Raw genomic sequence first — 24,546 nt, 5'->3', positions numbered from 1 at the left:
TGTGTTTCTCGGATACACTTTTAGTCTCTCAATGCTGGAATAGCGGTTTCTCCAGGATTATCAGTAAGTGGATGAAGCAGATGTAGACTACTACTCCTTGATTGGACGTGGCACTGCCGAAAAAAAGAAAAATGTTCCATCAACATTCAGTTGTTTGCTGCAGACACCTCTCTTCTTCTTCTCCCTTCTGGACCAAATTAGAACCGGTTAAGGCCATATCATTCGCTGGATTTAATGATGTCGAGGTAACCACCCCGCCCCTCCCGTTACCTTTATTTGGGGATCTCACAGTGCCTTGCAGTTTCTCTTTTTCAAAAAAAATGCAGAAAATACATACTTTGCAATCCTGGGATTTAAAAGCTTCAAACCTGTTTTCTCTCTCTTTATCCTGTTCATCCACTCACACGCGTTCATCAGTATTCAAAAGCTAAACCGATTACGTGTCATATCGCAGCTAATTGACCAGCTGCGAATTTAAAGGGAAAGCCTAACTCTGGTACATGGTACGCATCGTTTTACGGTGACACAGTCTTGGTATGCCAAACACCAAACCAAACTGATTGTCTTGCCCTCTTGCCGGCATTTTGTTGTTTACAGCGATGTACATTGACTTATCGAGGAATGTTTTCTTTCTTTCGTTTGGGTTCTTAAGTGCCAAGTGTTGCCATTCTGTTTCCATCCATACTTCGATTGATGTAGCTAGCATAATGTTTGCAGGAAAAAAAAAAGAGTGCTGTTATGTTTTTGTTTTGTTTTGTTTTTCGGTTTTGTTTTGTTTTTTTGTCAGTAGAACATATTCGGATAGTGTTGTGTTTACAAAAGGTTCTGGGCCGATCATGATGAAGCAGCAGAAGCAGATGGTCAGTCGGACTGCTCGTGTTATTCGCACATTTATTTATTTGTGACAGCCTTTTTTTTTCCCTTCTTTTTTAAATTGAGTGACACTTCTTTGATATTTCCCATCACGATCAGTTGGTTTCCAGTGTTTTCTAACCAGGAAGGATTGTGTGAATGTGTCGTGTTGGGAAAAGGTTACCCCTGAACCATTTGACCATGTTGTGATGTCATGTTGCCTACCTGGGGGGAAAAAAAAAAGAAAAAAGAAAAAAAAAAGTATTGTTTGTGGATCGCTCTGGCGTTGTGAATTCAGTTCTCAAGTTGCTTTTACAAGTTTGTGTAGAAGGAAGAGAAGGTTTTAAAAAAGTGCTTTGTTTTATCTTTTTATTGCTCCACCATGTTTTTGTTTTCTTTACTCAAAGTGATGGTGGCTGTGTCACACTTTTCACTTTGGTCATCACTATTAAAGAAAGTCTTGCTGGTGGCAACGCAAAGCTGTTGAGTCTGTGTACGTGTCATGTTCTGTGTGTGGACTTTCACAGGCCTTTTACATAAAACTTATCACAACATGGGGACAGTGTGATCTGCAGAATTTGCAGAGTAAACAAGAAAACGTACCAGTCAATATTCTCAAGGAAAATATCGAAACTTGTGAGACTTGTAATTTGTATGTGCTGTTTTCTATTCACACTCATTTAAAGCAGTAGCTTGAGCTTGCTGACACCTCCCAAACCTTTAATCTGGGTTTATTTGTTTTGTTCATGTTGTTATGTCTGAACTTAGACAAAAAACACATGCCCTATAATTCAATGGTGATTTCAGGTGCTATTTGTAAATGCCTACTCTGTTTTTTGTTTTTTGTTTTTTTTTTGTCTCCCCCCCCCCCTCCCACGTAACCTGATATAATCTTCATTCACTCATAAGGTAGACCAGGGGGGTCAAACATAAGGCCCAGAATTAGGCAAAGACTCCAATTCAGCCCTGCTGCACAGCTTTGGAAAATGCAAAGGAGGTTATTCATGGTACTCCAAAGTAATTAGGTAATTTTTTTAAAAATTAATGATGGAAATGTTCCTTTTCTCCACCATCTACTACATAGATTTGTTTTGAGTTTTGTTTTTTTTAATAAATGGAAATAATAATGGATACAAAGGAAATATGCTCTGTATCCATTGCACACAATACAATCAATTTATAAGTGCATATATATTTTTAAGAGTTGTGCTGAGAGATTTCGTTACTAGAGCAACATTTCTTTATCCTGCAGAGAAAACAGACGATGTTAAGGTTACACTTCTTATGGTGGCCCTGAGAGGCCAAACGGACTGCAACTTAAGAAAACACCAGCAATAAGCAAAACGCTGAAAAAGCACACAAAACACAGCGGAAATAGGAACAACGAAAACAGAAATAGGAAAGAAAAAAAAAACAGAAACTACTTCTTCTTATCATCATCTTAAGATATGTCAAGAATGAAATCTGTAATTGCTTCAGTTTTAGTGAATGAAATTCTAGAGATTTACTTGTCTGTTATTTAGCACTGATTAGCAGACATGCCTGTCTATTGTGCCTGTATAGTTTATAAATGCATTTTGCTAACCAAGTTGTTATACGGGCAGTCTGCCAATTCTGGGTTTATACTGTAAGAGCATTCTTTAAAATTGTGTCCTGAAAGCTATAGTTGAGGTTCTGATTTGGTCATATTTATGTGGCTCTTCCATATGAATCGTCTCTTCTTTTTTAAATTATTTATTTAGCATCCTTTCAGATACCACGTAATGTCCCATGTAACTCAAATGCAGCACCACTCCTCTGTAGTAAAGTCAGTGTTGTGCAAAAAATGATTGCTCGTATTTAAATTTCTATATATAAGTTTTTGTGTCTATAATATGTGAAACCTGTGAAATGATATCAAGTCATCTTGAGCCACAATCAACATTCCTGTAACAAGGTAGAAGCCGGACTTATCCAGTTTTAAAAAAAAACCTCGTTGACATTAAAAATATTTTTTGGCCTAAGAGGACAGCAGAAATTGCAACAAATATAACAATAGTTGTGTAAACATATTTTAAGTGCACAAAAGGGACCGGATTGGTTATAATGTAAGTACAATAACACAGAGTTATGAAGATACTTGAAAAACAGGTAATTTTAATTTTATATATAACCCCTTTGTAGGAAAAATATTACATATAAGAAACACACGGAAAGTTTTTGGCAGGCGATGACTTTTTGACACAACACCGGGATTTCTGAGTGCACTGGAAGGCACCACAGGTCCATCCTCTCTCCCCATCAGCAGTCCGGTCAACATTTCTCCTGGAACACTTCGGGGAACTTCACCGACTCTCTGCACTTCAACACACCGACATGGATGCCCTCAAGTCTGCTGGAAGAGCTATTATCCGGAGCCCAAGTATGGCGAAACAGTCGTGGACTGCCAGCAAACACAGAAGTAAGAAATACTCGTTAAATTAGCTAAAGGAAAATAAAAAAAAAACATAAAAAATAAAAGGTAATACCTTCTTCTTCTTTTTTTTTACCGTTAGCAACAAATTTAAAATTCCGCCTAGCCGCAGTTTACTTTGCCTGTACCCAATTTACGTTTTTTTTCTGTGACAAATAGTGATTAATTAAGACATTTATAGGTTAACTTGACCAAACTTTGGTTTCTGTTTCACAAACGACGTATTGTGCTGTCGGCTGTCACAGCGGGTGGTAAAGACGGAGTTTGACATCTCTTTTTTTTCTTTAGCTTGAGCAGTTACGTCTCTTTTAGTTTGTCAAAGGAGGGTAAAGGTAAATAGTTTCTCCCGCTTAGTGTTTCTGTTCTGGGGAAACATACAGCGGTTTCTTCCTGCGGAGGATGAGTAACTGTTTGCAATGCGGTTTATCATGGTGCAGGAATTTTCCGGGAATTCAAGTTATTTTAAAATGAACCACAACAACAAAACTAATTAGAAGTTTTATTTCTAATTTGTGCCATTTCTCGTGGATTATTCACGTGTTTCAAGACTGATTTTTGTGTGTTTCTCACGGTCTTTTACTCAGGTGGGAATTACACCAACTACTTCTTTTGCTTTGTGTTTCGCTAACTAAAAAGGTATTTTTGGATTTCTTGATAATCCCACCTCCCTCTTTCCGCCAACCCTGCCAGAGGAAGTTCAGAGGTCATCGTCAGCACGAGATCTTATTATATTTATATTTCCCCCATTGTATGTTGCTGAAGAGCACTTTGCCAGGGCAGGAGCAGTCACATGCAGCAGCATTAACATAAAGCTCCTTTAAGAAGGAATTGGCACCCATTGTAGGACTCAAGGGCCACTTTGTAAGCTAAATCTCACTTGATCCTGCCTGTGAAGTTGTGGGGTGGGGGGAATGACCGTGTGGCTTCCAAAGCATGAAAAGTCCACAGCCTGTAACCAAGAGGACAAGCCAGGAATGCTGCGGGGCGAGTCTGTGCACTGCCCCTGTTGGCTTCAAGTCATACTGCTGCTCTTTTGTTTTCCTTTTTTCTTTTTAAATTCCAGAAAGGCTACTGTCACATCTGCAGAGACATTAGAGAGTGACAGGGTGGATAACATAAACACACTGCATTGTTGTGTGTAACCTTAGTTGCTCACCAGGGAAAAGGCAACGCCGCAGAAATTAGAGATGGACACTTCCATATTATGCCTGCACATTACTGCGTTAATGGATGAGGCTGAGATGTTAATCTTACATCTTCCCAGCTGTCAGTGGAGAGGTGATATCTGGCTGTATTACATCTGGCAGACACTTTCCACAGTGCGAGTTTCTTCTGCCTGAGTTGTTTGTATGTCTGTGGCAGCCGTTCCGACTGGAAGTGGGCTATTCTGATTGTTCGTGGAATTAATGGCTTCCTGTAAATGTGGCTACTGACCCACTTGTCGTAGAAGTAGAGTATTGAAGTTTGGTCATAGATTACCTGGCTGCAGGGCACGCATTCTTCACCAGCACTGACCCATATCATTCATGCTGGATTTTTAGGTCTGACGTTGCCTTCATCAGAATCGTCCTACATTTCCATGTACTCGGGGTAGGGATTACTTTGGGTCAGGTGAATGCAGTACAGGGCTCGAGCACCTGAGGACCCAGGCATCATTTCCATTAATGAGACTGTATTACAAACTGTACATAAAAAGATGGTCATAGTTACTGTGACTTCACCAGTTGGTTTTAGGACACTGGTAGTTCAGCTGCTGCCGTGATGTTTTTTTTGTTTTTGTTTTTTTTATTATTATTCTATAGGCTAAAAGGGTGTCAATAGAGGAATTGATTAACTCAGCATGCATTGCGTTCTCGCTGTTGATTTTTGTTTTTAGGCACTCTATTATATTTGTTAACCTGTCATATGTCAATCACCAGTAACCTTCTCTGTCATTGGTACTCGCTTGCCTTTAGTACAGGGTGTATCAAAAAGAATGATCAGATTTCAGAGTGCCGATTGAAAGGCATGCTGTTAGAAAGAGCGGATTCGTGAGTTTCCCATGGATGCCAGTAGGTAGAGTAACAACAGCAGTGGCTGCAGTGACTCCAGACAGCTTGACTATCATCTGGACATGTGCCATGCATCCGGGGGACGCACCTTAAGTGCTTGCCGAACATTGTAAGTGTCGTATGTAAAACTTTATATTCAGCCATGTATTTTAAAATTTTAGGTTTCTGTGACCATTACTTTAAAAAAAAAAAAGCTTTTTGTAATCGGATGATTCATTTAGATGAACCGTGTATAGAAAAGTTGTGATCCACCTATGTCACGTCACTTGTATGCCTCTTTGCATGTTCTGTTTTCTCACCATAAGTTTGTGTTGGGAGAAATGCATTCATCTTATCTAGCTAAGACTTCATCTTCTCTGTTCTTTTGCCCTGGCTTAGACGGCGTATGCCAACAGTGTTAAGGGGACCCCCAAAGTTTATTTGTTTGTGTTGAAGACCCCTTTTTCCAGGATCCTCTCCAACAGGTGCCACTCTTTAGCTCTGACTAGTTTTCTCTGCAGCTGTATTTCTGTGGTTGCTCTAAACTGGCTGTAATGGACTTTTTGATGAATAAATATGACTTGTATTAAAATCATCCGGAACGCCATGAGGCTGAAGTTGGAGATTCAGCATGTGGCATTTGATGTGAATGCAACGGCGCTGATCAGTTGTGCTGCATTTCTTTTAGCGGTGATGCTTGCATTTAAAAATCCATGGCTCCTTTTTCCTTTACAATGTTACTGTCTGTCTTCCATGAAATCCCAAACTGCTATGGCAGGTTCTGCACCACATTTATGTAATTATTTAAATTTTATTATATTTTATTCTACTATGATATATTTAATGGCTAAACTTTACCCGTTAGCTGTTTAACTGTTATGTTGTTATCATTAAGGTAGTGGCTAGCGGTTATTGGCTAGTAATAAAACAGTAACATTAATGCTAGAGCTGCACAGCCAGCGTCATCAGTCCTGCCTGTGACTAATGTTACTAGACTGTGTTATTTTAACAGGATAAACACTTTAATGGTCTGTAAAAAGAGTTAGGTTTCTCTTAAAGTCTCAAAATGAAGCTGAAAAAAGTCTGTCATCAACTAGATGGAAAACAGTAGCAACCTACTGTACCACTCTATTTGACCTGCAACGAACATATGGGAACATCAGCAGAAGCACAACACTACAGCCTGAAAGTAATGTTGTTGTTTTGTTGTTGTTGTTTTTTTAAGCTACCTGACAATCTTAAAATATTTGTCATACACATTTACCTAAAAGTAATGATACTGTATTATTTTGCAATAGTTAGACAATTTAAAAATGCTCTCTTCGATGATGTTTTTTGTATTATACTACTTTTTTTAATGTAAAATTTTAATTAAAAAAATATGTCTCATCAATTTATCACAGTTTTCCCCATTTATTTCAAAATGGTATTGCATATTTTCCCGTGTATGAATTTTCGTGATGACAGTCTGCCAACCTGACCACTGCAGAACTGTGTTTGAGATATAAGCAACAATGGATGTTGAGCCAGTCAAACACTTCTGTTTGAAGTGACATCTTCTTGGGACAGTATCTCACCTGAATGCAGTTTTTCAGAATCTTGTTTAAAGTCAGGTTTAACATATGACAGCTTTACAGGCAGTAGCTGACTTTTAATTTTTTATTTTATTTTATTCATGTTCCACTTGACTGAAGTGGACAGAACCCGATTGGTCCATTTTGTCGAAAAAAGTTTAACGAACCACAGAGAAGGTTGATAGCCACCGCTGTGATGCCTGTTACCTCTCATAGAGGGTTTAGGTTTTGTTGAGCAAAGCTAATGCAAAGAAAGCCTTGCTATGTGGCTAAGTCTGCTTCATACACTCAACAGGCAACCCTGTTTGTTAATGTGAGCGTAGCCCACCAATCAGAAGGTTGTCCTTCACTGTGAGTTTATACACAAGAACCACTTCTACTCCACAGCACCCTCAGGATTGAAACTCTCTGTATAATATAAGTACTTAAATTAAAAGAATTATGTCGCACTTTTCATAGGTAAAAATCATAAAAAGTTTCACAATAAAACACAAATGTGTACAACCTATCATAACAGTGGAAAGCAAATATGTATTTATATATGTTATCATAATCCTGCTTGTGACCACTTAGCTGCTGTATGAAGAGCAGACTGCTGCTGTTGTATACAGGAAGCGTCTCCTTCTAATTTTACAATGTGATCCTCTCAAAATAAAATCAAATGAACATGCTTCTCCATAGCTGCCCTATTATGGGAGAAACAGTGTGTGACTATTTGAGCCAAATGTGTGTAACTGGTTTAGGAACTGGCCAATGTAACAGACAGGAAGCTGAAAAACCTCATTAGGAGGGGTGTGTCCTCAATGTGTAGTGGGCTCCCCCCCCCCTTGACCATGAAGAATCATTGCTTTTCTGAAAGCGATGACAATGCAGTAGGACTAAAAATTTATCTCATCTTATTTTGTCTAGGTTTAAAGACCTTGCTTGGCACATCAGAAAGAAGAAGAAGAAACTGTACTTTATTGGTCCCCGTGGGGAAAATCCCTCTCTGCATTTAACCCATTCACTCAGTGAAGCAGTGGGCAGCCACTGGGCGCCCGGGGAGCAGTGTGTAGGGACGGTACCTTGCTCAGGGGTACCTCAGGGTAGCTGTTCAGGGGAATCGAACCCCCGACCTTCCGATCATGGGACCACCACTCTACCTACTGAGCTATCCCTGCCCTATCCCTGTCTTTCACTGATAAACATTTCAGATGCATTCTGCCCCTAATTTACTCGATTTTGCATCTGCAGAGACTTCCAAATTGACACACTCTCACTAATGTGTTTATGTTTTCCCCACATTATTAGAATCCCAAACATAAACTCTGGTGAATTTGGGACTCTGTGCATAATAATTTGAGAGGCATGCAGGCGTAGATCAGTGAAGGAGGGAGGAAAGTGAAAAGGCAGCAGAGGCTGAGAAAAAGATAATTTGGCACTGGAGGAGTCCAGAGTTGTAGGACCACAGTTGGTGGTTTCCCCAGTGATCCAGTGTTTGTTGTAGACACACAAATCAGCCAGGATGCAAATTGCCTGTCAGTTGGACCTTTCTGGATCAGCACCATTGTTGTCACAGTTTGCAACTAAGAGTTATTTTGCACTCTGACAAATTAAATGGCTACTCATCCATCAGTGTTGGATGTAATGGATATCTATAGAGCTGAAAACTGAGGCTTTGTCTTCCAATTTTTTCTCCTCTTTTTCTTATCTTTCTCACATTATACCAAGACACTTCCCCCAATACTACAGTGAGAAACCAGTAAGTGATTATTTGCCACATACAGGTGTAATGTTAGTAGCAGGTCACCTGGTTTTTCTTGTTCTCAGTTGACTCGTGCACACAGCTGTTTCCTTTGACGTATAAAGGTTGCTGACCTTTTATCCTCAAAGCCTTCTGCATTCTTGGGCTGATTGGTGTCTGGTACAGTCTCTGCTGCTGGTGAAACAAACTGAAAACCAGAACAGGTTCTTTTATTACAAGCTCAATATTAGCTCTCCAACACTGTCAGTGGAAAACATGCACTGAAACCTGCGTCAGTGAACCACTAAAAGGATCCATTTCTTCTTTGTGTAAATTAAATGTTTTGATGTCTAAAATGGAAAACATTAATATCTGCAGTTACTAGCATTACATTTGTTACGTTTTCCACTCACTATAATTTATTACTTAATGTAACACATTTATAGGAGGCAGTCGTGGATACAGAGAAAGGATTTTCTCAGTAATCAGTGTGTTGTAGACTTTTTGACCTGGTTACATTTCAACATAGGTTTCAAAGACTCTCTGATTCCACTTCTCTCATAAAATGAGCGAAACATGAAATGTTTACCAAAAGAGAAGCTGAACTTATTTTTTTTTTGACAGTTTTCTGACAGTGATGGACGCTCATGTTAAATAGGGTCAGCGTTTGTACAAGCTCAGTTTTCCTTTCTACACTTAGCTCTGTGTGACGTAAAAGATTGGGAGCGTTCTTCATATGATCAGCTGCTTTACACATAGATTGAATAGGCCTCCTCTTGGCCACTCTTATAACAAACAGTTGCGTCAGGAACGTTACAGAGTAGGCATGCTGAAAAGTAATAATAATCAATTTTTATTTGAAAGCGCCTTTCAAACTTTCACTTAACAATAGAATAAAATACAATAAAGAACAATGAATATGAAGAAAAATAAGAAAACAAAAGCACAAGGTAAAATAAATAAATAAACAAACAGTGTCTTCTGTCTGCTCTTGGAACGTCCTCTAGCCTGTGTTCCAGCTGTTTTGAGGCCTCAGAGGTGATGATTAAGTGATATTTTGACAGCGTGCCCTGACAGCTTTAGTTGCTTACACAAATCGACTTGACTTGATGGTGTTTGCTGGTGTTGATTACTGAGGCTACCTGCCTCTGCCTTCAGCACCTTGGTATGGCTATCCCCCAGAGCCTTTGGGCAGCTGCTGAGAAGATGTTCCAAAGAGCCTCTTCCAGAGCAAAGGGTGCAGGAGGGTGTCTCACTCTTTCACCAAACTTCATGCACTGCCTCCACCAGGAACAGTACCCACTTTAAGTCTGCATGCATGATGTTTCCCCAGGTGATCCTGTACTGCAGGATACCTCCCATCTTGTTCATGCTCCTCGTTGCCAGAGCCCCAGTGTTCTGCCAATTTCCTCTTCCTCTACACCTGCTAGGATGTCTTCCTAGAGTCTGTGGTGTTCCTCCCTGAGTTTTGCTTTGTTGATGTGGGTCTGAAGTGGGAACTAGTTAACCCAAATTCACTCTACTTATCACCAGTGCCTTTTGTCTCAGGCGTGATTCTGCTTTCCCAACTTTGGATCTCTTGGCACTGTTAACATAAACTCCAGCTGATGATGCTCTGCAGTCCCTGTACTTAAACGCTTTGTTTGATTATTTTGTAGCCGATATTGTTACTATAAATAACGGCCTGATGATAACGATGATGATGATATCTGACGCTTTCACATGTGCTTTGGCTGTGTTAATATGAACACCTGTTTTTATAACAGTGTACATGTGATGGAAAATCACATTGAGTTTCCTTCTAAGACTTTAAGATCTTAAGATCTCTTGGTCCAGTTTGTGTAGTCTGCATTCAAAATGTATGTGTGTGAATATGTACCAGCATGACTGTGTGGTATGTACTACATCCCAGAGGAGGGAAAGGTTAGGAGGGTGAAATTCTAGGTAATAATGGTGGATTGAGTTTTTTCCCCCTTCCTTCACCCCCCCCCCTTTTTTTTTTTTTTCCTCTGATGAAAGTGCAAACAGTATTACAGGTTCAGGGTCGGCCAGCGCCACACAAAACCTGATAAGAAATCACACAGAGGTAGAAGCTGTTCCTTCAGTTGTTACACTTTAAACAGTCTTTTTCAGGGAAATTTTAAAAATGGAGACAGTAATGCACTTTGAGAACGACACATGATTCATGCTGTTGGAGAGATCGCTGATGTTACCACGCTTTCCTCTTATCACAGCGTGTCACAGTGCATGTACAACTTGCTCCAAACTCTTCATGTTTTTTATTGTCGAGCCCTATAAGCTATTTGGAAGATGAAATATTTACTTTAAGCCTCAGCACCTCTGACCTAGATACCCTGTTTTGCCTTTCCTCTTCAGCGAGGGAGCACATGAAGTGGGCCAACTCTAAGTTCAACACAGACTGTTTACATTTCTTCTGATTTGTGTTTTTCTCAAAGTCTTTGAATGTTGCACGAGCCTTATTTATTTTGGAACATGAACCCTGGGAAAAAGCAGATAAATATTTGATGTTTGCAACGCTTGATGTTTGACAAGAACGTCGTTACAGTTGATCAGAGTATCGGCCGCTCCCGCTCTTCTCCGCAGAGCTCCCAGAGAACTGGACAGACACGCGGGAGACCATCTTAGAGGGCATGACCTTTAATCTTCGACATCTTGGCATGACACTGGTGGACCAACCCAAAGGAGAGGAGCTGTCAGCAGCTGCTGTAAAGAGGATTGTTGCCACGGTCAGAGATCGCTCATTCACAGTTTACATTATCTCCACTTTTGACTGCTCTGCTTTGATTTCCTGCCAAAATCAACAACAGCAGTGTAAGAAAAACAATCCAGTGGCTTTTAAGACTACCGCTTTAATTATTATCATTATTTTTTTCTTAAAATTGTTAAGCTCTCTTAAATTTCACAAACATACTGACATTAAGGCTTTCATCATGTCCTCACCACCGTCTGCATGTTTATAAACTCTGGATCAAATTTAGTTTAAAGCTGCTGTCTGTATCTTACTGTGCCTGTTTCCATACATCCTCGCACTAAATCCTGATAAATAGTAAATGTAGGGTTTTTTGAAAGTGTCTGGTGATTAATAATGTACAATGTTGTCTCTAGCGTACCACCGGAAATAGACACTGTAGAAGATCTGAGTAGTATGTAAGCAGTGTGCGGACGTTTTGCATTTCGGTCATAAAACAATCATCAGTTTCCGCTGCGTTATTTTCCCCATGACAGGCTAAAGCCAGTGGGAAGAAACCTCAGAAGGTCACTCTTAAGGTTTCTCCTCAAGGAATTGTCCTACATGACAGCTCAACAAATAAACTCCTGGAAAACGTGTCCATATACAGGTATGTGTAGAATGACTGGTTTTGTAATTTTATTTCATCACTTAAGTAATTTGAAATAGATTCTCCTTGGTGGGTGTCATTGAAACCAAAAAGTCACATATGAAAGTCTCAGATGGGTTCCAGTGTCGGTACCGTGACCTAAAGGTCCAGTATAGGGGTGTGTACTAGGAGGCTGAGGGGTTGCCAGTGTTTACTCATTTTTAAAAAAATCAACATTGTATTAATCTTTGACAAAAACATACTAACACGGCAGGTCAATCAGTCTTCAACTGTTTTTTTTTTTTGTTTTTGTTTTTAGTCTTTCTGTGTAAATCTCATTCTTGCTTCTGGAAAGTTTGAGCGTATTGTAAAAAAAAGCGTTGGATCTCTGTACGCTGTTTGTCTAACCTGTTGTCTCTGGTCTGCAGGATATCCTACTGCACGGTGGATAAACTACACGATAAAGTCTTTGCTTATATCGCACAAAACACCCTGAATGGAACCCTGGAGTGCAACGCCTACCTCTGCTCAAAGAGGAAAGTGGTGAGTTTAGAGCACGTACACTACCAGTCATCTGAAATGGTTTTCCAACAGTCTTGAAGGATTTGCCAGAGATGCTGAGCACTTGTTGGCCCCTTTGCCATCACTCTGCGCTCCATCTCATCCCAAACCATCTCGACTGGGTTTAGGTCAGGTGACCGTGGAGGCCATCTGGTGCAGCACTCCATCACTCTCCTTCTTGGTTAAATAGACCTTACTCAGCCTGGAGGTGTGTTTGGGATCATTCTCCTGTTGAAAGATAAGTGGTGGTCCAACTCAGCACAAACTGGATGGGATGGCATGGATGCTGTGGTAGCCATGCTGCTTTCAGTGTGCCTTCAATTTTGAATAAATCCCACAACACTGTCAGCAGCAAAGCACCCCCACACCATCACACCTCCTCCTCCATGTTTCATGGTGGGAACCTTTCATGTAGAGATCATCCGTTCACCTTTTCTGCTTTGCACAAAGACACTGCAGGTGGAACCAAAGATCTCAAATTTGGACTCATCAGACAAAAGCACAGATTTCCACTGGTCTAATGTCCACTCCTTGTGTTTCTTGGACCAAACAAATCTCCTCTGCTTGTTGCTTTTCCTTAGTCATGGTTTCTTAGTAGCTATTTGAACACAAAGGCCTGATTTGTGCAGTCTTCTCTGAGCAGTTGATGTAGAGATGTGTCTGCTGCTGGATCTTTGTGTGGCATTTATCTGGGCCCTAATCTGAGTGGCTGTTAACTTCTGATTTCTGAGGCTGGTGACTCAGATGAATTTATTCTGGGCTGGGCGGTCATTATGTGAACTAGTTTCATTGTCGTGCTTGGATGATGATTTTTGCGACTGCACACATTGAAAGTTTTAGCAATATTCCAGGCTGACTAACCTTCAGTGCTTAAAGTAATGATGGACTTTCACTTCTCTAGCTGATTGGTTCCCAACCCCATAAAGAAGGCAAGAAATTCCACAAATGAACCCTGACATGGCACACCTGTGAGGTGAAAGCCATTTCAGCTGACTACATCATGAAGGCCAAATGTTTGCACCGTCAACAAAGCGAAGGGTGGCTGCTTCGAGGACTCTAAAATAAAAGACATGTTTAAAGTTATTTATATATTTTTTTCTTTGCTACATGATACCATATATGTTGCTTCATATATTTGATGTCTTCAGTTTGCATCTAAAATGGAGAAAGTAGTAAAAATTAAGAAAAGACATTAAATGAGAAGGTGTGTCCAAACTTTGAATTTAAACTGAAAAGTTAAAAAGTTTCTCAATAACTCAAATATTTAGCATATCTTCCTCTGTGGCTGTGGGGGATCATTACCTTCCTGATGATGTAATGACCCACATTCAGCCGTCATTCGTCCTGTAACTGGCTCTCTCGAGTGTCTTGCTGTCACCATAGCTCTTCCTCTTCATCCCGAAGAGGAAATCCTAGAAGTTAAGCTCCTGTCGTCTTCCTGTCTTTTCCTTGGTGTTGAAAACAGAAGGGCACTTTTCCTCTCATCTTACTTGCTTCCTCACTCCGCTCTTTTTTTTCTCCCAGGATAACATGAGAATACTCTGCTTCCTTAATATGTGCTCCTCTATCTACCAGTGGGGTTCTGAAGAGATTTGGGATGACCTCTCTGTGTCCTCTACTCAATGAGAGGAGTGCTTCAAGACTCATAGTTCAAAATAATACCTTTTTAAAAAAAATGACATGACATGACAATGACATAAAGTTGGAAAAAAACTGCTGGTCTTAAACTAAAAAAGATAATAATAAAGAGAAGTATATGAGGACCACTTTAAAAAACCAACTAAAGCAGGGAAATTAAAGTGAAAGCGAGCTTATGAGGTTAATAATGTGCTGAACAAAGACACATTTTTGTAGTTTTTCCTCTATACATTGTTTGACTTTTAAAAGAAATAATCAAAATATGATTGAAGTAAAGTGTGATTGAAGTGCAGACTGTCACCTTTTCAGGGGTTTAATAAAAGTTTCCATTAACGGCTCAGCAGTTGCAGCCATTTTTATTCAGTCCCCTATTTCCAGAGGCTTAAAAGTAATTGGACAGTTGATTGTCATGCAGTTAAACCCCTTGAATTTAAGCTGAAAGTCTGCAATTCAATCAAATAATAATTAATTATTTGACTTAAAGCCCCAAAGTGACCTTTTTTCTTTTATGTGACAGTGACGACGGACTGTGGACAGAGATCAAGAGCTATCCTTTTTTGTACTCACATCTTTCAGTCATATAAATATAAAGCATTACTGTTGAATGGCAACATTTTATAACCATTTTTACAGCTGTCCATGTTATAAATATAACTTTGTTACCTGAGATAAAGCATTTAGTGTTGTAAACTACATGTTCTATCTTGATGGTCATGCAAAGTTTTCTTGGACGGTCAACAGCAGTCAGAGAAGCAGACTTCTTTAAGTTAGTGCTCTGTTTTTCATCCTCTGTTTGTGTCTTTTTCTCCTGTCCTCCAGGCTCAGGCTGTGGCGCTAACAGTAGCCCAGGCCTTCACAGTAGCTTTCGAGCTCTGGCAGGTGTCCAAAGAAGGTAGGCATCGCACACTTCTCCATTCAAGTCCTGGAAATGACACGCATATAGGCACCGTCTGTGGAGGGGTTGTTTTATCAAGAGACTGTCTGTGTTTGTCCTTGTTTCACCAAATATGTTGATATGTGCTGTAAACAGGTCCTGACCTGCTTGTGTTGTTTCCTCTTATCTGATTTTTAGAGAAAGGGAAGAGAGCAAAGTCTGGGTCCGCTGGAGAGGCTAGCAGCAGTTCTCATTCAGAGAGATCGAACAGCTTTGGGAGTTTGAAAGGGACAGGTAAAAAAAAAACAAGATGCAAAGCATAAAGGAGCTGTAGCCACATGAGGTCATTTGTGTTATGTAGTCATTCACAAATGGTGTCAAAAACCAAAAAAGGAACTTGGCAAAGTTGTTTTCTTCATCTTTTTTGGTTGCAAAATGAAAGCATAAAATTTCATCTAGTAATTTATAGAAATGGCACGATACCACTTTTTTATGTCCGATACCGATATCATAAATTTGGATATGTGCCGATACCGATATGAATCCGATATAGTGTTTTTTAATCAATAAAACAGTTTTTTAAATATCTTGCTGCATTTTGTATAAGTTCATACTCAAGTTTAAATAAACAACAACACTAGAGCTATTCTGTTATACCTGTATGTAAAAAAAAAAAATACACTGCACCCAAAATATTTCATAGTTCAGCAATACTGATCAATCTAATAAACTTAAACCTACTCAATCCTTCCTATTCTGGTATTTTAAAGAGTACTTAGCAGAAATCTTAAGCAACCTAACTAATAGGGTTGCAAACTCCCAGCAAAAAAAAAAAAATAGGGAACCACCCCCCAACCTCCACCTCATGATGCTTAATCGACGTAATCAACTTTAATTTGATGCAGTGTGGGGAAAAAAATGCACAGAAAGAAATTATTTTTGAAAAATAATTAAATAGATTCAACATCTTCCTTCAACAGAACTGCAGACTGTACAGATGGTATCTTCCCAAAGGAAAAAGTAATATAGCTTACTAGGGTATATTAGACTTAACAGTTATTATATACAGTAATGGACTTTGGGTGTAAGATTCAGATAATTATTGATTAAAAGCTAGACATTTTAAATGAGAATAAGAAAGAAAAGTATGTCTTTGTGCCCCCTCTTCCCTGTTCATGCCCTATCGGCCCCCCTGGCTAAACTTTGCTAGATCCGCCCGTGGACAGTTACCAGCCGTCAGCTGCATAGAAAAAGATCCTGGTGTAGAAAGTAATATTAAATAAATTCTAACAACAGCTTATCAAGCTTAAACGTGCTGCTGTTGTTCAGCCGCTGGTTTCCTCTTTCTGGCGCGAAGTGGGCAATAAACAAACAAGAGAGACAGACTCGCGACAGAAAAGCCGATCAGCTGATCATTGATCAGTTTCACGATTGAAGTAGCAGCAAGAAGAGGCAGTCGCTCCAGGTATTGGTTGTTAAGCTTAACGCGGGAATGCTTTACAAACATTCAGAGATGAACTTACACACTTGCTTTACTTCTCTCTGGGATAACCTTCTCAGAGATGAAATGCTAGTTTGGCAGCAGGCTTCAAATACACACAGCCGCTCTATCACACTGCTCCGACATGCTACGGTTATGAGCCGAGTTACGCCGTGTCGCAAGTTTTGTGAGGTGCTTTTTTTATATTTAATGGATCGGATTACTTTTTTTTTAAAATTTCTCTCCGATATCCGATCCAGTAATTTACGTCAGTATCGGACCGATACGTAATATCGGATCGGTCCATCTCCAGTAATTTATATTTATTACTGATGCTCATGTGGAAAACAGACTTCAGGCAGTATTAAAACTTTAGACCCTCCTACTGTTCGTACACAGAGGTCTGAGGGATCCACTATTTTCTGAAGCTTGATTGGTCAGTAGGTGATTTCATACTTGTTGATCTCTAATGTGAGAGCAGGGTAGGTTTGCAGCATAAGTTACCATAGCGATGTCCAGGTAACCCAGTTTCCTAGATGAGACAAAATTCTGCTTTGTAGCACAGGCCTCTGGTCGTTTTTTATAATCTCACTGACATGTGGTGCTCATCATTTTATCCAGTTTGTAAAATTCTTAAATTTCCCCACAGAATTTCATTGTGGGTGTTAAAGAAACACCCTCTATGCTCACAACAAACTTTACAAGGGGCTTTGGCCCCGTGTTTGTACTTTCAGGCAGCACATACAGGTGATTGGTCCAGTTTGTGAGCACAAGCCATGTTGTGTGGCCTAAAGTTTTCAGCTTTAGTTCTACGTACTGTTCACAGAACGTGATCAGCTGGGAAATAAACCTCCATGGCACATCTGCCTTTTTTGTTTTTCACAGTAGAGGGTATGTGGTGCTTCAGGCTTTTATTCGTCAGCCCTTACTGGTTAAAATAATTATTTTACGCCTGTAGTCCCATGGTCAAAGAGTTATATTCCCGCAGACACACAGGCTTAATAGACGTCTGGCCTCTCTGTTCCTGTGACAATGTAATCCTTGCTTTTGAAACTGGAGGTTTGTGACGTTGGCATTTAGCCTTTCACAGATATTACATGGCTCAATGCAGCACAGTTTGTGAAACAATTTATTGTAACCAATTTCAACTAAAATCTAACTAACTGTGAAACCAATTTATTCATGGCTATAGACATAAAAGGACATGGAAAACCTTTGCATGCTTTAACATTATATTGCCACAGAGATGCAGAAACAGACATGGCACGATGGTCTGCCCCATCATCATTTTTAACTGCTCCCTCTGTCACTTCATCCTGGTGTGGAGGCTGCACTGTGTCTTGCTCTGATCTGTTATTATAACACCAATCAGTTGTCATTCCATCTCTTTTCTATTAGATGTGGCTACAGATATGTTGTTGGATTTGGAGAAGAGTGTGAATGTGGCAGTGGAGACCAATGGAAACATCGGAGAGGATCAGCTGGATAACCACAGACAGACCTCCGAGTCCAACAACAATCCTGCCTGGGTGAGTCCGTCCTCTCGCTTTCTCTGTGTTGACTGTGAATCTCTTACAAATGACCCTTTCTTTCATACTCCGATGTTGACCATCCTCAGTTTGAGAGTTGGATTTTTCCCGACTCAGTTTGGATCTCCAGCTTTTGGAAAGATTTGCTTTAAATTTCCCCTGTTTGTGCCAGCACCACACACATATTACATGCTTTTCCCTGAGTTAATGTTAAGGACTGATTGCTTTTCTTGCAGAAAATAGAAGATGGTTTGGATGAAGCCTTCTCCAGGTGAGATATTTGATTCTAAAGTCTTAAAATAATCTGAAATTAATCCTAGGTGATTTTCTTTGATCCCTGTTCCCAATAAAACATCCCCAAAACACAAAATCTGCCTCTACCTCTGTACTGTAGTTCCTACTTGTACTGCTTGGCTCTATGTCGCCACGTACTGGTGATTTCAGTGTACTGCAGACCGCAAACCCTCCGTTCTCTGACAATATAAAAATATAAATGAAGGGATAATCTCAGTAGAGGTTTGACAGTTGGTGAGAAATGATTTCATAGCTGAACTTTAAATTGTCCTCAATCTGCTGTGTGTTTGTGTCTCCAGCTGTGCTCTGGATAGCTATGGTTCATTTCCAGGTAAAGTTGAGCAATTGTTATCACAAGCCTTACATAGAGTGGTAGTCCCAGTTACTAACCTGACATCAGTCCATTTCATTCAATCACCTCCAAACCCGAAAACCCAGATTACAGGTCAGAGACGCGAGTCACTCGGGGTAACACAACCTCCTCCGTCTTTTATTTCCTGTCAGATGCCTTTGTTGTCGATGGATTTTGTGTTTGATTTGATGTATTGAATTTCAGTCAAAATGAAAAATGTTATTATCTCAACCCATTTCATCATCACCACAAACATGACTGTGTCTGTCTGATAACCCTCCTCTGTGATGTGTAGTGTGTGTTTTGGCTGAAGCGGTGGGGATGGGCTGGGCTTTTGTCCAGCAGTTCCCGTGTCTGAAAGTGGAGCAGTGGGTCACTTGAACTCATTTACGGATCAACACCGTTTATCCCGCAGCTCAAATGAAGTGAATGTGAAGTAATCCCACTGACCTCTACCCAGACTCTGCAGACATTGTTATCCCAGAGAGAAAGGGATGTTTCAGACATATCGGAGCAGACTGAGGGTGTAGTTACATAAACGAGTCTGAGAGGCTGAGCTGCAGTGAATTAAAATCAGCAGAAAACTGAATGCTGGGAGTCGAAACAGCTCTGCTTGCTATTAAGCCCTGAGGGTCGAGAGGATAAGAGTAGGAAACAGAATGACGGCTAGTTTTTACTGTTTACATGAGCTGCTGATGCCTTCTTGGTTCTTCTATTTTATTTTACTTCATTCTGATGGAGGTTGAAGGGAATTTCCTTCTTTTTCTGCCTCAATATGGAAATATCAGTTTACTTTTAAGCCCAGCTCTGTTCAATCTAATTCCAGTTTCCAGGCAGAGGTTTTGTTTTTGCTTGGTTGAGACCATATTCAGCGCAACTCTGTCAACAATCAGGGCTGTGTTGAACTCATTGGTCCCATTTTAAAGAGACCAAAAGCAGTGATGAATTGAGCTGTTTCCAAATGTTTTAGTGGATTTGTTCAGGATTATTTTGTCTTTTGTAACCAAAAGCTGCTGTTTTTTAATTTATTTTTTTAAAAAGCTCTTTATTTGAGTATTAAGAAACAGACCTGTACATTACTGGTTTTGGTCTTTTCATGGGATTGGTTCACACCAAAATAGAAGAATTTCTGCTTGCTTGCATTCTTTTAAAGGGGAGCTGTTGTTGACGGTTGACGGTTGTTTCTCTTTCCCTCAGACTGGCAGTGTCACGTACTAACCCCCAGGTCCTGGACATTGGGGTGACCCCCCAAGATTGGCTCATTGAACCAGACTGGGATGGCACCAATGGAAACACTCCCAACACTGTCAGCCCATTTGAGGATGACTTCTTGGGCTTCTGACCAGAGTCAACGACTAAGAGGGGGAGGGGTGGTGGTGTCTTCCTATGAATTAACCAGATATCAGTGTGTATTTAAGATGAGTTTACTGTACATCTGCAAGGGAATGAAGGGTTGTGAGCTATGAGATGAAGTTTGCCCTCTCCACCTTGTTGTACTCTTCACATGAGCAGTTCTTCCTCTTTCTTTGTGGAAACAGCACAGGCCGCTGCCCCTGTGCACCAAAGCAATAACAGCCTTTAATGTTACCCCATCTCCTCCCATATTACACTGCACAGCGTTACTACTAACTTATGTTCTTCTGTCAGCACTTGTTCTCCTTTGTTTACTTTGTTTTCTTGTTTCTCTTGTTTCTCCCTAATCAGTGTTTTTTTTTTTTTTTGTATGTGTTTAGTTCTAATTTATAGTTGAATAATTATTTTTTTATGAATAAAGTAAGTATTTATTCTGACTGATATACAGACAGTAACACCGGGCCTTAATAACAGCAGGACAATCAGCTATTCTCTAAGTGAAATCTGCTTTGGTTGCAAAAAATTACAGTTGTTTAATGTTTATAATCTTGTTGCACTTGTATTTATATGAAATCTCCCAGCGACTCATTTACAACACGCTGTAAGCTTTGCTGTTTCAGTGCAGCAGTGTAACAGTGCTGAATGTAGCCCAGGTATGTTCACAGTCTATTGTGGCCATTTCATTTTGCTGGAAATATTCCAGTGTTGTATAGAAATAAAATGTAATCATGAATATATAATTTTTATAGCAGTGTTTTGGTCTGTATTCATCTAAGTTTAAGATTACACTAGTTAGAATCATCAGAAGAAATGGAAGACATATAATATTGATATAGATATCTTTATTTATTTAGTTATTTTTTTGAAAGATTTCCACATTGAACATTTCCATATTGTTATTGCTGCACTTCACAGGTTAGACTCTTTATTTTTCTCATGCTGGTTCAGCTCCTCAGCTTAGACACCTTTGGATAGTCCTTTCCCCTTTTTAAGCCCACTGTCTTTCCATTGGCTACTCATCATAAACAAGAGGTTTGAAGAGAAGGTGGGTGGGGCTTCTGTGGTCAAATGCAGACATGGTCATATAAGGAATATCTGCTCTCATTTGAGGAGCTGTCTGAACCTTTTTGTGTTGACTGTCACGTCTATTTGATCCATAGCAAGGTTATTATCGTTAACGAAAACTAGAAGTGAAAAAACATTTTCGTTAACGGAAATAAAAATAAAAACAAAAATAGGAAAACTAACTAAAACTGTAATGAGTGTTCACAAAACTAACTAAAATTAACTGAATTTATAGCAAAAATGTGTTTAGTTTTCGTTGATGTGTGCGTGTCATACAATAGTCAAGGGTGAAAATGAAGTTTAGTTTCCAGATTTTTTTTTCTGGCTGTCTCATTATGCCAGCAGGTGGCCAGTACGTTAGTCGAGTCGTCTGTGTTGTTGCTCCGTCCACGCGCAGAATCATGTCAGGAAAAGTCGGGAGAAAGCGCCTGAGTCCAATTTGGGATTACTTTGAATATGACTGTGTTTTGGATAAAGCAAGTGTCTTGTAGTGGAAAGAGACAAATTATGAGGGACATTTCTAAAGGGAAAAAATCCCACAAACCTTAAAGCGCAGTTGAAAAGCTCACACAAGAAGGCTAACCTAGCTTACCTTGAGAAGGGAGCACACTCAACCCTCATTCCCAGAAAACAGAAGCTAACCCCAGGCAAGGCAAGCGTGATGCATCCCGGGACAACAGGACGGGGATATCTACATAACTGTGTGAGTCAATTGCCTTAAAAAAGTTTATCAATTCACTTGAACCAAAATTACGAACACCCGGTGCTGCAAGAGTTAAGTCGCATTTGGGCCAAGATATACATTTTATAGTTGCCTGGTATCAATGGTTGTTCATCTGCCGTTATTTGTTTATGTATTTATTTATTTAAAGAACCCACAGTGTTGGGAAGGTTACTTTTAAAATGTATTCCACTACAGATTACAGAATACATGCCCCAAAATGTATTTTGTAACGTATTCCGTTACGTTACTCAATGAGAGTAACGTATTCTGAATACTTTGGATTACTTAATATATTATCATGCTGTTTACAACTATGTGAATGTACTATTGCTGTGTGATTTATTACTATTACTGAAGGTCCGTGGCTCCGAACCGTAGTAAAGGGACCTCTGGCTAATACCGTGGGTTCCGTAGCCGAAAAATAGCTTTACTTTGTTGTGTGGGTCAACTTTGCTTGCGAGAGACAGAGAGAGGCGTTGAAAGGCTGCTCCAACGGAACTTATTGTTTTTGGAGGAAAACACGAACACGGTATACAGTCGAGTCTTAATAGCTTACTTACAACTGGGCTCGTCAGGCACTCTTCTTAGCTGCAGTGATTATTATTATATTTACATGCTTCCAGCTCTCGTTTCTGCTCGTTGACAGCTTGTACTTTTCCTTTTTTTTCCCCTCCCTCGCTCACAGACACATAACGGGTATGGCAGTCCATTCTCCCTGCAGCACGGACTACACTGCCTATGATGCTACATTCGTTAGAGCTATATCTGTACCATTCTGCCTATTAGCTTAGCACAACAACAACAAAAAGGCGCTCTCTCACCCAGGAAACACGCAGAGAGAGAGTCACCCTGTAACCATGGCAACCGTAACGCTGCCGCCTGGAACAACAGAACATAGCTGTCAAACAAAACCCAAACAGTCCTGACCCGCCACAATATGCAACAGGAAAGTACCGTCCTGTAATCAATTTATTTCAACAAAGTAACTGTATTCTAAATACCACCTTTTTAAACGGTAACTGTAACGGAATAGTTACTCATATTTTGTATTTTAAATACGCAACGGCGGTACATGTATTCCGTTACTCCCCAAAACTGAGAACCCATTGGTGGAAATGTGAGTTGTCTGTCTCTGCGTGTTAGCCCTGCGACAGACAGGCGACCTGTTGACCTTTTGTTACACTTAATTATTGCAAACACAGCTAAAACTATAACTGAAACTAATGAAAACTAAACTGAAACTAAGGATTTTCAAAAAAATAAAAACTAAACTAAACTAGCAAACAATTGGTAAAAACTAATTAAAACTGATATAAAACTGAAAATCTGAAGTCAAAACTAAATAAAAATAAAAACTAATGAAAATTGCAAAACTATTAAAACCCTGATCCATAGCCATTTAAACAAAAGATGTCTTTTGTTGTATTAACTAATTACTGTGGAAAGTAAAAATCAAAGTGATTTAGTGGTCATCAAAGGTTTTTTAGAATTTCCATACTGACGATGATTCATCACATTTTGACACACTGCTCTCCTCTACATAAGCTGCCTTTACAGGTTAAACGTATCCGTACTAGTATTGGTATCAGCAATGCTTGCTCTGTATTTACTTGGTATTGGATTGATACTAAAATCTGGACACAACCATAGAGAAGCCTTTGGAACAGCTACAGAATCATACTATAAGGAAGGACCTCTTGAATGAAAGTGTGAGTCAATGCACGGGCAGCAGGGGGCAGCCCTGTCAAATGAAATCAATCCCACGCAGTACACTTGAGATGACTGCTCTTTGAATTCTTAGCAGCATCTAATGCTGGTCACATCTTCAGCTCTGGACCAAGACAATCATTTGTGCTCTCCACTGCCACACAATGATGTCTAATTCTGTTTAATAAGCCCGCCCTGTTGTCCTCGATTCAAAGTGACAGCGTAGGTCAATAAATGCAACTTTATGAGCTCTGAGAGGGCTTGTCATAAAGAGGAAAGGATGCTTTGTGTCAGATTGATCTATAAACCACAAGCAAGTGGACATGATATCAGGGAGAGAGGACACCGGGACCTGTCTGGCTGCCCCATCACACACACACAAATTCCTTGCCACGTTCTGTATTCGACCCATGTGTGAAGAGGACTCTGGAGGGCTGAAAGTCACGCGGTCTCCCCCCTTTCTCTCTCTAACAGGCTGTGGCTCAGTGAAGCAGGGGCTTTTTTACAATTCGTCCCGACAAGCTTACTTAACCACCTGCATTATTTAACAGTCTTTCCTCAAAGGGAGCTCCAGCTCTCTGTCTCCGCTCTCTGTAAGTTTGATGAAAGCGTGCACAGTGGAGAAAGGGGAAAAAAAAAATCCAGGCAAAAGTTGCCTCTCCCTCAAAAAAGAAAAGAAAAAAAAAGGGACAGGTACTGTAAGCACGAACAGTTAAAAGGCAATAACGGCTAAAGACTCAGCGAGCCTTTGGGCATCAAGGTCAAGGTGGATAAAAACTGTGGTATATGACATATATTTTGAGAAAACTCAACGGACAGTAAAATGGGAAGATTTTACTTTTTGTGTAAAAAAATAAATAAAAATATAATAATAATAATAATAATTACATATATATACTTTAACACCCAGCACGCCCCTGCGGGCGGTTTATCCTTCAAGCTCGGGTCCTCTACCAGAGGCCTGGGAGCTTGAGGGTCCTGCGCAGTATCTTAGCTGTTC

General features: G+C 39.9%; 1 protein-coding gene across 1 annotated transcript; it reads left to right on the top strand.

The window, feature by feature from the left end:
- Positions 1 to 3,071: 3,071 nt before the first annotated feature.
- LOC102206886 (low density lipoprotein receptor adapter protein 1-A-like) lies at positions 3,072 to 20,388 on the top strand. Its single transcript, XM_005745455.1, has 9 exons — positions 3,072 to 3,292; positions 11,236 to 11,378; positions 11,878 to 11,990; positions 12,398 to 12,512; positions 14,988 to 15,060; positions 15,241 to 15,336; positions 17,921 to 18,051; positions 18,288 to 18,322; positions 19,895 to 20,388. The coding sequence occupies exons 1-9, from the start codon at positions 3,208 to 3,210 to the stop codon at positions 20,037 to 20,039; spliced, it is 936 nt and encodes a 311-aa protein (XP_005745512.1). The 5' UTR covers positions 3,072 to 3,207; the 3' UTR covers positions 20,040 to 20,388.
- Positions 20,389 to 24,546: the final 4,158 nt, after the last annotated feature.

The sequence above is a fragment of the Pundamilia nyererei genome, unplaced genomic scaffold (genome assembly GCF_000239375.1).
Source record: "Pundamilia nyererei isolate P.nyererei 1_Seehausen unplaced genomic scaffold, PunNye1.0 scaffold00159, whole genome shotgun sequence".
NCBI lineage: Eukaryota > Metazoa > Chordata > Actinopteri > Cichliformes > Cichlidae > Pundamilia > Pundamilia nyererei.
Note: the sequence above shows the minus strand (reverse complement) of the source record. Positions and strands in the feature narration are given on the sequence as shown.

Coding starts and splice junctions, on each gene's coding strand:
- LOC102206886 (XM_005745455.1), top strand. CDS start 3,208: ATGGATGCCCTCAAGTCTGCTGGAAGAGCTATTATCCGGAGCCCAAGT. Junction 15,337..17,920: donor TGGGAGTTTGAAAGGGACAG/GTAAAAAAAAAA, acceptor CTTTTCTATTAG/ATGTGGCTACAGATATGTTG. Junction 18,323..19,894: donor TTGGATGAAGCCTTCTCCAG/GTGAGATATTTG, acceptor TCTTTCCCTCAG/ACTGGCAGTGTCACGTACTA.